At 43.9% G+C, this 12,464-nt stretch overlaps 1 protein-coding gene across 1 annotated transcript; it reads left to right on the forward strand.

Annotated features, from left to right (window-relative positions):
• The first annotated feature begins 6,821 nt into the window (after positions 1–6,821).
• LOC119450637 (keratin-associated protein 21-1-like) lies at positions 6,822–8,873 on the forward strand. The gene is made up of 2 exons (XM_037714155.2): positions 6,822–7,040; positions 8,491–8,873. The coding sequence occupies exons 1-2, from the start codon at positions 7,029–7,031 to the stop codon at positions 8,731–8,733; spliced, it is 255 nt and encodes an 84-aa protein (XP_037570083.1). The 5' UTR covers positions 6,822–7,028; the 3' UTR covers positions 8,734–8,873.
• The last annotated feature ends 3,591 nt before the right edge of the window (positions 8,874–12,464 follow it).

The raw sequence follows: 12,464 nt of genomic DNA on the forward strand, positions 1-12,464 counted from the left end.
TTTCTCCGGTGTCCTCGGTAAGCTAAACAAGGCATCTTGTTTATATTTGGGGAAAATTAGGGGCATGGTCTGGGTAATGTGTAGGAATTGTTCCAAATGGGTGGGTTAAATGCGCCTTTTCCAGTAGAACAGGTTTGCAAGTGGTCGATAGCGTTATTAGTCTGTTTTACGAGTGGTGGAAAACTTAGACGGCTGCGCTGACGTAATTGCAAATACAACTGAGGTCAAATTTGACAAACATAGGGTGAACAATACGGTAAGTTTATTTGCAATGGTAAATGCGTGTTGATCAAATACAGCTTTAAAATAATTGTAAGCAACTATTCGAAAGTATCCCGCTGCTGTTATTAGCTAGGCTTCCCAATGTCCCAAGAGAACTGTGCGTTTCAGATATTTCATACATTGAAAGAACAGGAAATATTTTAAGTGCACGGTGCCGCGTAGATTTAACGTTTCTATCTTATTTAGAAGCGTTACGAATAATTATTGAACCCTCATTTTCTTTTCTTTTTCCTTTTTCATGCCTGATACATTAGTTTCGCCTGGTGTCCTCACTGAACTAAAGGAGGCAGCTTCTTTGTGTTTGGTGACTATGAGGACAGGGTAATGTGTGATATGTAGGTTAAGTTCAAAAAAGACGGCTAATTGGGTCTTTTGCAATAAATTACGTATCCAAGCACTCTAGAGTGTTATGGGCGTGTGTAACAAGCGGGGCAGAATTGAACCCACTGCCATGACATAACTGTAACAAACACCAAGACTTTTTTATTCAAGTGTTAGAACGTGTGACATGGCCGCTATGAGCTATGCTTCCAAGTGTCCCGACATAGCTGAAAGTTACAAGAGGTTTATATTTCTTGGAAAGGGTAGGGGGGTCATGATAAGCACAATGCGCCACAAAAGTTTTACTTTCCTGGTCCAGTTAGAAGCGTTGCAAATAATTACGGAGCTGTTGTTATCCCTCCTCCCGCCCCCCTTTATTTTCATGCGTCATAAGTCGTTCCTAGTTGGTTTCAGCGATGTTCCCGTTATAGGCAATATGTAGGTAAACTTCTAAGACAAGGGACTAATTACGGCATTTGTAGTAAATTTATCCCGCTGCCCTGGGAGAACTGTGAACTCAACCAATATCAAGTTTAGGGAAAATTGAGTGGGGTATATATATATATATATATATATATATATATAAATATATATATATATATATATATATGTATAATAGAGAGAGAGAGTCAGATTGTTTGCGTTTTGCCCCCCACTCGAGAAAGAGTTGGTACGCCACTGCGAATCACAACGCGTGGAGCACCCAGACGGAGAATCGCGGAGGACAGCAGGAAAGATGAAACGTCAGCTGCTGTAGCCCAAGCGAGCGCCGCCGTCGCAGTATATCTGGTCAAATAGTCTACAATAATCCATCGACGTCCGGTAGTAGACTTGGGGAAGGGACCAAGCAAGTCGACACCAACTTTTTCAAATGGCAAGGTCGGTGGCTTAACTCTTTGCAGGGCACCCACAGGAGGCATCGTTGACTGCTTATGGCGTTGGCAAATTGCACAGCTGGAAACGTACTGCTTCGCCGTCTTTCAGAGCTTGGGCCAATAGAAACTCTGGCGCAGTCGGTGGAGTGACCGAGCAAAGCCAAGTGACACCATGGTTGTCAGTACAGTCGATGTAAATTCTGAGCTCTCAACCACAAAGAATAAGCAAATACGAAGTATTTTATGCATGTTCAGTGACTGTTTTGCATCCACCTTGCACTGTAACAGAGACTCCCATCGCTAAATACTGTATTATAACAGACCCCAGCAAACGCCCCGTGCGTCAGCACGCCTACTGAGTGTCACAAAAGGAGCAAGTGGCGATGCGTTGTCAAGTAAAGCAAATCCTCGACGACGACGTAATTCAACCCTCAACCAGCCCATTTGCATCCCTCGTTGTACTTGTGAACAGAGATGGCACTCTACGGTTTTGTGTGGGCTACAGTAAACTGAACAAAGTGACGAAAAAAGATGTCTACCCTCTTTCCCGCATAGATGACTCTCTAGACGGTCTTTGACATGCCCGATACTTCTCTTCCCTTCTTGAATAAGCACACCTAATGGGGCACACATGTTTCAGCAAGACAATAAAGCTAGACTCATTAGCTTTGCAGAAATACAAACTACATTGTTTAATAAAAAAATCAGTTGTGTTGACTCACACAAAGAGGAGAGCAGCATGGTAAACTACGACAAGTCGTAAACACACCATTTGAAGTAGACGAGATTCTCCATATTTATCAAGCGTTGTGACATTGTACGCACAGTGCCTTCTCAATGCCAGTCTGAATCAGTAACGCCAAAAGATCTAAGAACCAAGCATAAAAAAAGTCGAATAACGTAATTTTTCAAGCTTAATTTCTCCTGACGCGGCTTTTGCAATGTTTTGAAGCAAATGCAAAACAACATTTTCGTTAGACTGTAGCCGCCTGTCCTTGAACCATTGTAGAGGAATATGACGCATATAAATAAAAAAAGTAGAGAGCAAAAATAGAAGAAAGAAAGTTAAGTAGGGCAAAATGCTCAGTCAAAGCGGCTACTTCGACATCCTTCGCTGTCTGCCTGTAGGCTGTTGCGCAGTTTGATCAGATAGCAGCTCGGTGGGAAGTTGTACCCTTCCCACTTTTGTATTTTTGTTTATTACGACCATTCGGAGACAAGGAGAACATTCGGAGGCGGGCGCATTATGTTGTTTTTCCCCCCATCGCCTGCAGATCACGCATGGTGAGCGTCGCAGGTGCGGTTGGGTTGAACTGAATTTTTGTTGCAGCAACGTCTTGCGCGCGACATGTTTCAAGCAGATGCGAACCGTGAGCTGGAGTTATAGGTTTCATTCGCGTCGGCGGCAGGGACGAGCTTACAGAAACAGCCTGGTTAGACACCGGAGCACGCAGCATGACCCAGGGCACTTTCGCTTGCTTGTGCTTCCCTGCTTTACAAACTTGCGAGACGAATGCTTCAGTGCCTGATCCCACTTACATATTGTTCGTATTGTGTCTAAAGTAATAACATTAAATGGAAACAGAAAAGCATTTCGACCGACCGATTCTATGTGGTTGGTCAATGCAGACCGAGAACTTGTGGCTTGTATAATCGAGGCTCCTTTAACGCACCGATGACATTATACCCCCCTAAGGGGCCAAGGTTTCAAGCGCGCACTGCCGCGTCCTCTGCGGGACCTGATAACGCCGCAAACACACGAGAGACCCGCCAGCTCGGACGCTCACTATACTTTCCACCACAGTGTGCGCTTTCTTGTCACTGCTTCTTTACGTTTTTCAGCGCTATGACATGAATGCTTTCATTATTTGATCATACATGGCGAAGCCGCCATCACGCTTAGCCACAATACGGTTCAAATACCTTTCCCTTTCTTCCTCAAACTGAGCTAGAGTTTTCCGGTAACAGTGCTACTCGACTGTTTATCTTCCTACCCCGAATCACCAATATTCCCTTTCAAAATGTTTGATGTGTTAAATAATGGGCCTGTCTGGCGTCTCCGGCTTCAGTGGTACACCAGTGGTTGTGTAGTGTGGCTGAACACACCGTTCGCTGTTTGAAGTCATCAATAACATACCAAAAGCGATGCGTCATAGTTACCACTGTGAGCATTGAAAGAACCGCCTTTTCGTTTTAGTTTTGCATTCTCGCCACAGCAAAAGCTTCTCAATTACGGATTGCGCATGGCAGCCGATAGAGAGACTTCCGTCGCTATTAAGCAGCGTCGAGGCTTCGGATTTACGAAATCAGCTGAAATTATGCTGAGATGTTGAAACCGATTAATTACTTTTTTTTGCGTTTCTGAGAGAATTTTCGCACACCTACAGGTGTAAACAATGCACACACGCTGGACTGTCATGGCAACTATGAAAGGGTTCTGCAAAACAGGAAGCAGACCTTGCGTGCCTCATAATCAGAACTGGTTTTGACACGTAAAGCCCCAGAAAGAAGAAGAAGCAGACCCCAAACGTGTTGGACAAATTCGCGTCGGAAGTCGGGAACGCTGAGAAAATTTTCAAACACTAACAACATAGCTTGAAGATTTGTCAGATAATGCCAGAACATCAAACAAGAAATGCTTAGCCCAACGAAGGTATACTCAGTAGATATTTTAGACATATATGCCCGTCTTTTTTATGGTGCCCAGTGCTCGCACTGCATTCATTTACGACCTACGTTGGACATGGCTGTCGTTCAAACCACATGTTACAGGGTGTGCAAGTGGAACTTTATTTCAACGTGTGCAGGACGCGTCGTGAAGTAAAGGGATGCCGACGCGGTGAAGACGATACTTTCAAAAAACGGCAGTATGGTCTCGGCACGATATAATAATCGGCATTGTAGAGCAATAAGAGGACTTATATTAGAGCAATAAAAGTACAATAAGAGACAGACAGACCGACCGACAAACAGATTAAATATAGTGTACCTGACTTTGAGACACACGCGGTTATAAACACCACCACCACCACCACCACCACCACCACTACCACCACACTGAGCAGCCAGACCAACCGGAGCAATCGTCAGTACCACCTGCCCTCTTCGATGCATCTCTGTATGCCAACTGGACTGCACCGAAGAGAGCTCTGCTTTATCGCATATGGCTAGAGGTGGCATTTACGAAATCTTAATAATTTCTCATTGGAATGGCCGACAACGCTCTTTGCAGTGCCTGTCTTTGCGAGGAGACGCTGGAACACATTCTATGCGACTGTCCTGAATATAATGTTCAGAGACAGTCCCTGGCGTCCGTTCTAGCGCACCTTGACAATAGACCAATGTCAGTTGAAACGGTTCTCACATGTCGTCGACAGAAGACATCGCAGCTGAAGGCGACCAAGGGACTACTTAAGTTTTTGAAAGAAACGGGCTTGGACAAGCGGCTGTGACAGTGATGCCACGTACCACCCAAGAGCGACGGACTGTGACTGACTATGCGTGTGCTGTGCTATGTGCTCTCTTTCTCTGCCCCATCGTTCATTCTCCCCCATCCCGCTCCCATGTGTAGGGTAGCAAACCGTTTGTGCTAAACTGGTTAACCTCCCTGCCTTTCCTCCTCCACTCTTTCCTTCCTTCCTTACCACCACCACCACCAACAACAACAACGACACTCACTATTTAGTTCTTAATGCCGTCCATGGTAACATGCATCGCGGTGTACTGGGCTCCGGGAGCTTCGACTGCGACATGTGATCGCATGCACGGGCTTTACGCCTTGCTTTCGTGCGTGGTAGAAAAAAAACAATTAGTGACTCTTGATTGACGGTGGGTTAATGAGAGAGTTGATTGGATATCTGTATGCACTGTGCGCAGCATGACAACAACAGTGCACCGTAACAGCCCCTCATTTACTGCCTGCCAAAAGGAAGGACAAAATGTACTACGGTTGCACAATGATAATTTCTACTATTTGCAGGGGTAAGCTGGGAGCTCGTTATTAGGCCTTGTGATCAAAACACACAAAATGTGGGTACTACTTAATCTGGCAACATTCTAAAGCTTGGTTCCCATGTAGGGTGCACGTGATAGCCAGAGCAAGTGAGTGCATGTAATCTCTAGATTGATTCACTTGACCTTTCCTTCTATTTACTAAAACAAGGAAGAAGGGCCAATCCTCCTCACTGCTCAGGCGTCTTCTATAGTGCATATTGTTTATGCTGCGGCCGACAACAAAGAGAAATCATGCAGCGTTATTCTCGCCGGAACAGCTGCGTTACTAGGAATGGTAATTAAGTCACGAAGCGAGAGTCACATTCACTCTCTAAGGGAAAGAGACATTGATTTACGCGTAGTATTCATTCATGAATGAACCTCATGAAAAGAAAACATGCATTATCGCTATCTTTAACCCAGAACTATGTTCCGAATTAGTAAGTTCGGCTTCTCTGCAAACATTGGCACATCTTACCGCTGCTTTTTCGTTTTATTATGGTTATCACCAGTGATCGTGATATCTTACGAACACACCAGCATTAAGGCAGCTTCACCAGACTGTAATAAGAACATGTATCTTTTTCAGTTTTGATTACTCATTGCTCTGGCCCTTTCTTGCCGGCTTTCTATCACTTTCTAGTGAACTTCCTGCCATACCATTTTATAAATTTTGTTACGAATTCTTGAGACGTTAGTGGAGTTTTACGCGCATTGCGCATGTCCTTGACGTTTGTACAAATTAAAACCTCAGGAGGCAGTAAAGTGGGGCCAAGAGGCCATCGTTCTTTTTTTTTTCATTTTCAATAGAGTTTTGCGTAATGCTAGCGCAATTTATTCAACCTTTTATTCGCAACGTCCGATAAAAGCCGACCCTTTTCGCCGCTCTCAGATGACCGATTTCTAGAACGCCCTGCAGACCTTACCATCATAACTGGGCTGTGAGGCAACCTTTTCTTCGACTTAACTGCTTATATACGAAAATATATTAAGTCAACGTTCTGCGAATTTCGGATAAGGTCACAGTAAGCGAGTGAAAATTAAATTAAATTCTGGGGTTTTACGAGCCAAGATCACGATATGACTATGAGGCACGCAGTAGTGGGGAACTCCGGATTAATTTGGACCGCCTGGCGTTCTTTAACGTGCACCCAATGCAGGGTACACTAGCGTTTTTGCATTTCGCCCTTCCTCGAAATGCGGCCTCCACAGCCGGGACTTGATCCCGCGACCTCGTGCGTAGCAGCGCAACGCCAAAACCACTAAGCAACCACGGCGGGCAAATAAGCGAGGGAGTCGTTTAATAAGCACATATGTATAGCTCGATCGAATGGTCGTATCACAGTGGGATCTTGGGCGCCGCTCAAAAGGCGATAGCTGACGGCTGTGCCGCAGCAGTAGATCTTGACCGTTTTGTCGCCGCTATTGGCAGCTGACACGGCTATAGCTCTTGTCAAGCCAGTTGTTCCCAGCTGCATATATAAGCGAGCACTTTCTCTGGAGCAGCACAACATCCAGCTGGTGCACCAGATCAGCTCAGACTCAAATCTTGCCGCCATGAAGACTTTTGTGAGTACTTTGCGCTCATGCCACAAATTGCGCGCACCTCATTCGCCATTTTCATATTGCATTGATCCAAGCCGCAGTAGGTCTTAAACAAGTTTCCATACACAAGCGCTGCGTTCTTTTTTCTTTTCTTTTTACACTATGTTGCTCTGGGAAGTGCACACAGGCTGTGCGATAATTTTTAAAAGCCCGCATCGTCCCTCCGGCCCTCTCCTCCTTTCCCAGTATAGGGTAGCCTATTGGTTACCGTACAGTGGTTAACTTCCCTGCCTTCCCTTTTCTCACTTCCAGAGTCTGCATAATTGCGCAAGCTTTGCCCATATCACATTATTCAATAAGAGGCTTGTCCAATGTTTGTATTAATATTTATCACTCACGCTTAATGTGCGTGTTGCTTTGCTCGGATTTAAGGTAAAGTCTCGGAACAGACTTTACCTTAACATCAAGAAATTCGTAATGCTGAGGACGGATAACGACTTCATTTAATAAAGTTACTTTTTCTTTTTTCACTGCTTGCTTTGCCATACAGCATATTATGGTGAAATAAATCCATGCAGTTCTTCTTCGGGAAGAAGCTGCACAAGTGGCCCGTGGAACTTATCGTCCATAATTAACTGTTCGTAATCTGTGGGCTGGTGTTTCCGCATCCTGGCAACCCGCTTAAATACTCGCGAATGAATATATAGACAGAAAATTCAAGCTAGGGTTATGTCTTCTCCAAACTTTGTTTTTTAATGAAACGTCAGAGTGGTTCTGAGTCATTAGACTTAGCGAATCCCTGAAGTGTTTCTCTGAAGAGAGATAATTTCTAGGTAGACGGAATGACTTGCAATATTTATTGCAAACCGACAGTCTAATTAACGTTTCGCCCACCGCTAATTTATTTATAGGCAATTTTAACGTCTGGATATGCGCGCTGCTGCCACCCGCACATTGGAAAGTCTTAGTGATACGAAGATTCTAGCGACGCAGAATGTAACAACGCAATCCTGACTGTTTCGCGGAAGGGAAGAGATGTCCAAAGGACTGCCTTTGCTTTTTTTGCGCATTAGGTCCGCCCAAGGAGGGAAAAACGTCGTATTAATTCAGAGCAAGGTTCAAGATTATCCATGGTGTGTGATGAGCATTCCTCTCCCTCATCTCGCCTCCTTCATCCCCCCCCCCCCCCCCCCCCCACATCCCCTAGCCTTACACCCTCCTGTTGTCGCCAAAATCCACTGTTACTTGCAGGTCAGTTTAATACTCTGCAGGAAGCTTCACTTACGTATATTGGCTGAAAAAAAAAAAAAAACAGTTTAACAATGCGTCTAAGCCTTTTTGTCGCTGTACAGGCGGTAACCTTGGTTCTGTTGTCACGTTTGGCACTTCGTGCATAAATGATTGAAAAAATAACACCGCCGAATTAGCGTAGCGTATGTCTTGCCATTGAGACGTTTTTATTTTGTTATAACAGGGCATCTTGGCTACCCTTGCGGTTCTGGTTACACTCGCAAGCTCAGCTTTCATCGGAGGCTACGGCCCCGGCTATAGTGGAAATGGCCCGACCTACGGATTGGGTCACATTGGCTATGGCCTCGGTTATGGCCTCGGCTATGGCCTCGGCTATGGACTGGGATATAGCAGCTACGGTCTCGGCTATGGTGGTTATGGTCCTGGCTACGCCTACGGGCTGGGATACGGTTATGGATTCAAGTAATAGAAGAAAGAAAATAAATAAGGTGGAGGAACATGGGTGTCCTCGTCTGTTCTGCAACCCTCAGCGATAAATTGTGAACCTGATTTTGAACCTAATTGTGAACCTACGATGATTTTGTATAGTGCACCTAAGAATAAGCAAATAAAGAGACTGAAGCTGAAGGAAACTTTAGCCGTGTACATGATTCTTGGCCAATCCCCCATAGTGGGTGTGAGCCGCTCTCGGAAGCAGACAAACAAACAAACAAACAAACAAACAAACAAACAAACAAACAAACAAACAAACAAACAAACAAACAAACAAACAAACAAACAAACAAACAAACAAACAAACAAACAAACATGTATGCCATACTAACAAATCGCATCAATCATGTCAGCCCCTCGAAACCACGTAAACGTGGATGATGTGTTATTATAGGAAGACGCATCGCCTTAATGTGATTCCGCACAATAGCTTAAATAGAAAACTCGCATATAGCGAATTCGTGTCAGCTGCGAGCTCGTCACATCGTGGCGAAGTGAGTGAAAGCGGGAGCCCTGGTGTTTGCTCTTCCCCATTCACAGGCCAGACATGTTCTTTAAAAACAGACGCGAGTTCGTTTTAAGTGCCGTCGTCCCAGCGCTGATGTTCTGCCTCTGCACTCGCGCAAAGCGATTTATCGAAGTGCCTAAGATGTACTGCCTATTTTTGTCACCAGGTTTTCTGACTACGTCCATGTTTCGGGCTTACTCTCTTTTATGCCGGAAAGCACTAGGTTCTGACCGAATTGATTTTACAAATTTTCCACGTGAGTCTTGAGTGAAATCACTTCAATCTGAGGAAGCTATTTCTTAATGTCACCAATGAATTTTCGGTTTGAGACAGTTTGCTAAGAAATGGACTTCATCTCGTTCAGTATAGAGGACTGCACAGCTCCATTTCATTTGGTGTTCGCATTATTTGTTCCAGTGGGAGATGCCGGTAAGAATACCTATTTAAGCCAATATTTTTTTTTCAATGTCACCGACTAATAATAGCAAATAAATAATAGCATTCTTCATGTGAGCGCATACCAACAAGCGGAAATAAAGAATGGTTTACAAGAACCAGAGAGCAACCCGGTATAGCTAATATTCAAAAGAATTAAATAATAAAGTTTATCGTCCTAAAGCAGTTCACGAGCTATGAAAGACCATGAAAACGGGGGCCCCGGAAAAATTCTGAGCTCCTAAAGCTTTTTTTTAATGGGCATTCAAACCATGGTACGCATGCGTTTTTATAGTGATAGCCACGTACGATATAATAAACGTGGTTTTTGCTGGATGTTGACAAACCAAATCTGTCGATTTGGTTTGTCAACAAGAAATGCCGCAGAGCACAAAAATTCTTGTCTCCAAGCATGACTTCGGACTCATTACTTTCCGTTAGAGAGCCAGGTGCTCAAACCACTGCACCTCGCAGTTGACTTTTTTAAAACTTTTTAGTTCACTTCGCCTTGTTGCATCGCATTGCATGAGTCTTACTTAACGCATCGAATTGTTAAGAAGTTCTAGCTCGATGTAATTCGGAACCTTTAATGCTTTGATAAAGATTACACAAATAATTGTATGCTTTTCAAAACACAATAGGCATTATACAAATTTCGCGCTGTTACTTCTTTTGTGAGCTTGTTTTCACTGCATGCTTGTTAAGTAGACTTAACTTTCAGTTACTTTATTTTTGTTTGCTCTTTTGTTTACATACGTGTGTGTAATCTTTAGCTATATCGTAAGCAATAGAATTTTTCGGAATGTAGTAGTTAAGTGATTCGTTTCTTGTGATGACTGCTACTCCAGCTACCCATAAAAGCATTATTGGTTACGCAGGCTAAATATTTAAGATGTAAACATATAATGGGGATTATTACTAAAATATTAATATTATTATTTTTTCGCTCTTGATCAACCTGTTCGTAGAGCATACGAAGCTGGCGCTATCTTTCGTAACCTTCTCGTAGCCTGCATACCGTGACCGAACAAGCGGTGTAGGTACTTTCAGCGCACTATCTTTTTCCATAGTAAGGGTGGCCAACTGAAACCTTCTCTGGTTAAGCTACCTGTGTTTCTTTCTTTCTTTTTTTTGCTGCGCAACGTAATCTTTGCGACCATTCGACAGTGAAATGATGACGCCCGTTGAAGCGATACAGCATGCTGTTATAGCTTATTTCTGAGCAGAGATGAACATCTGGTGATGAAAGCATGTCTGAGAATGGAATAGCCATGCGCGTTCTTCGCTCACCACATAACGTTGCGGTTGCGCCAGGGCAAGGCCAACATTCAAGCACGTACGTCCATTTTTTTTTTCTGAGATATGCTCGAAGCTTTGAAATATTTACTGTTTAGGCATTTCCCGCTTCAGGGAGTCGGGGGACATGTATATTTTTCTGATTTCTTGGTTTCCAGGCAGAGATGATTTGAAAATAATGTAGATCACTGTTCTCACATGACACCAAGTTGAAAGCCCGCTTGGGCAAAAATGGCTCAATAGAGACTTAGTACGAGCCTATCAATATATACTAAGGGGATCTTTTTAATTTTCACGTCCTTGTTGAAACGTTTGCTAGCTCCAGCGACGTAGAAGCACAGAGAAAAATTGGTTGAGTAAACGTCATCAGTGCAGAAACATAATCTGGACAGACGTTTTTTCCAAATATAACCTGGCATTGCGCGTTCCTCAAGAGAAACACTGAAAAAGAAACATGGAACCGAAATATGGGCATAACCATAACTAAGCAGTGACTGCATCGGCTCAGGTTCACCGCGGGATATTTGCACTTTGCAGTTTTCTTGACACCGCAAGCTAAGACGGCAGCTCGTAGTAGCACAATGAGGATTACTTGGTAGCTGCGACGGCAGTGAGCCCTGTGGAGACACGAGAAACACTGCTGAGATCTGCACACAGCTACAAATTCTGCGAACAGCAAAATACGAGATTTGATGTCAGCAGTTTTTCCGACGGCAATAATCAAGCTTTCCCCCCATGGCGCAGAGCATGCCCTCATTCCACATTCGTCGTGTACATAAAAACGTTCCCATAAGCAATACTAGCACGACTGCAGTTATTCATCGGCTTAATTTCAAATGCGGCACAAGCATGCCGAAAGCTATTAAGCACACATAAATTTAAGCGTAGTTAAAAAGAACGAGAACAGATGACAAATATTGTATTTAAATAGTACTTGCTGCAAACAGCAAAATCAAACGCATACAGCCTGCACATAAAACGCGTAGATTGTGAACGCAGTGGGCCCACAGAGGCTTGCTGGTGTCGTCGCCGTTCATGTCAATGTGAGAGCCGCATTAAATAAGCATACGTAGCCGTGATGGGGCGCTGCTGAAAAACTGCGCGAAAATACGGGACCTACAACCCGAGTGCAGATTAACTACAGTAATTTATTTTTCGAACAGTCAGAAACATACAGAAGGTGAAAATGGTGAAAATTCAATCCCAAGTGCCCTAATTAAATCAGTATGACAAAGTGCAATGATAGTTCTTTTCCGTTTCAGTTCTTTGCACTGTTGAAACATGCCGGAGTTTTTACATTTTCATTTAGTACGAAGGGCGTCGGAGCAAACAGAACGCATGATCCATATAATAGCCAAAAGCAGCTGCGCATGTACGAATCTAAATTAGTACCAGGGTGTTTACACTGTTTGACAAACTTATCGAAATGCGTATGATGACTTAGTTTCCAAAGCCCTCGACAAGTG

Source organism: Dermacentor silvarum, chromosome 1, assembly GCF_013339745.2.
Source record: "Dermacentor silvarum isolate Dsil-2018 chromosome 1, BIME_Dsil_1.4, whole genome shotgun sequence".
Lineage (NCBI taxonomy): Eukaryota > Metazoa > Arthropoda > Arachnida > Ixodida > Ixodidae > Dermacentor > Dermacentor silvarum.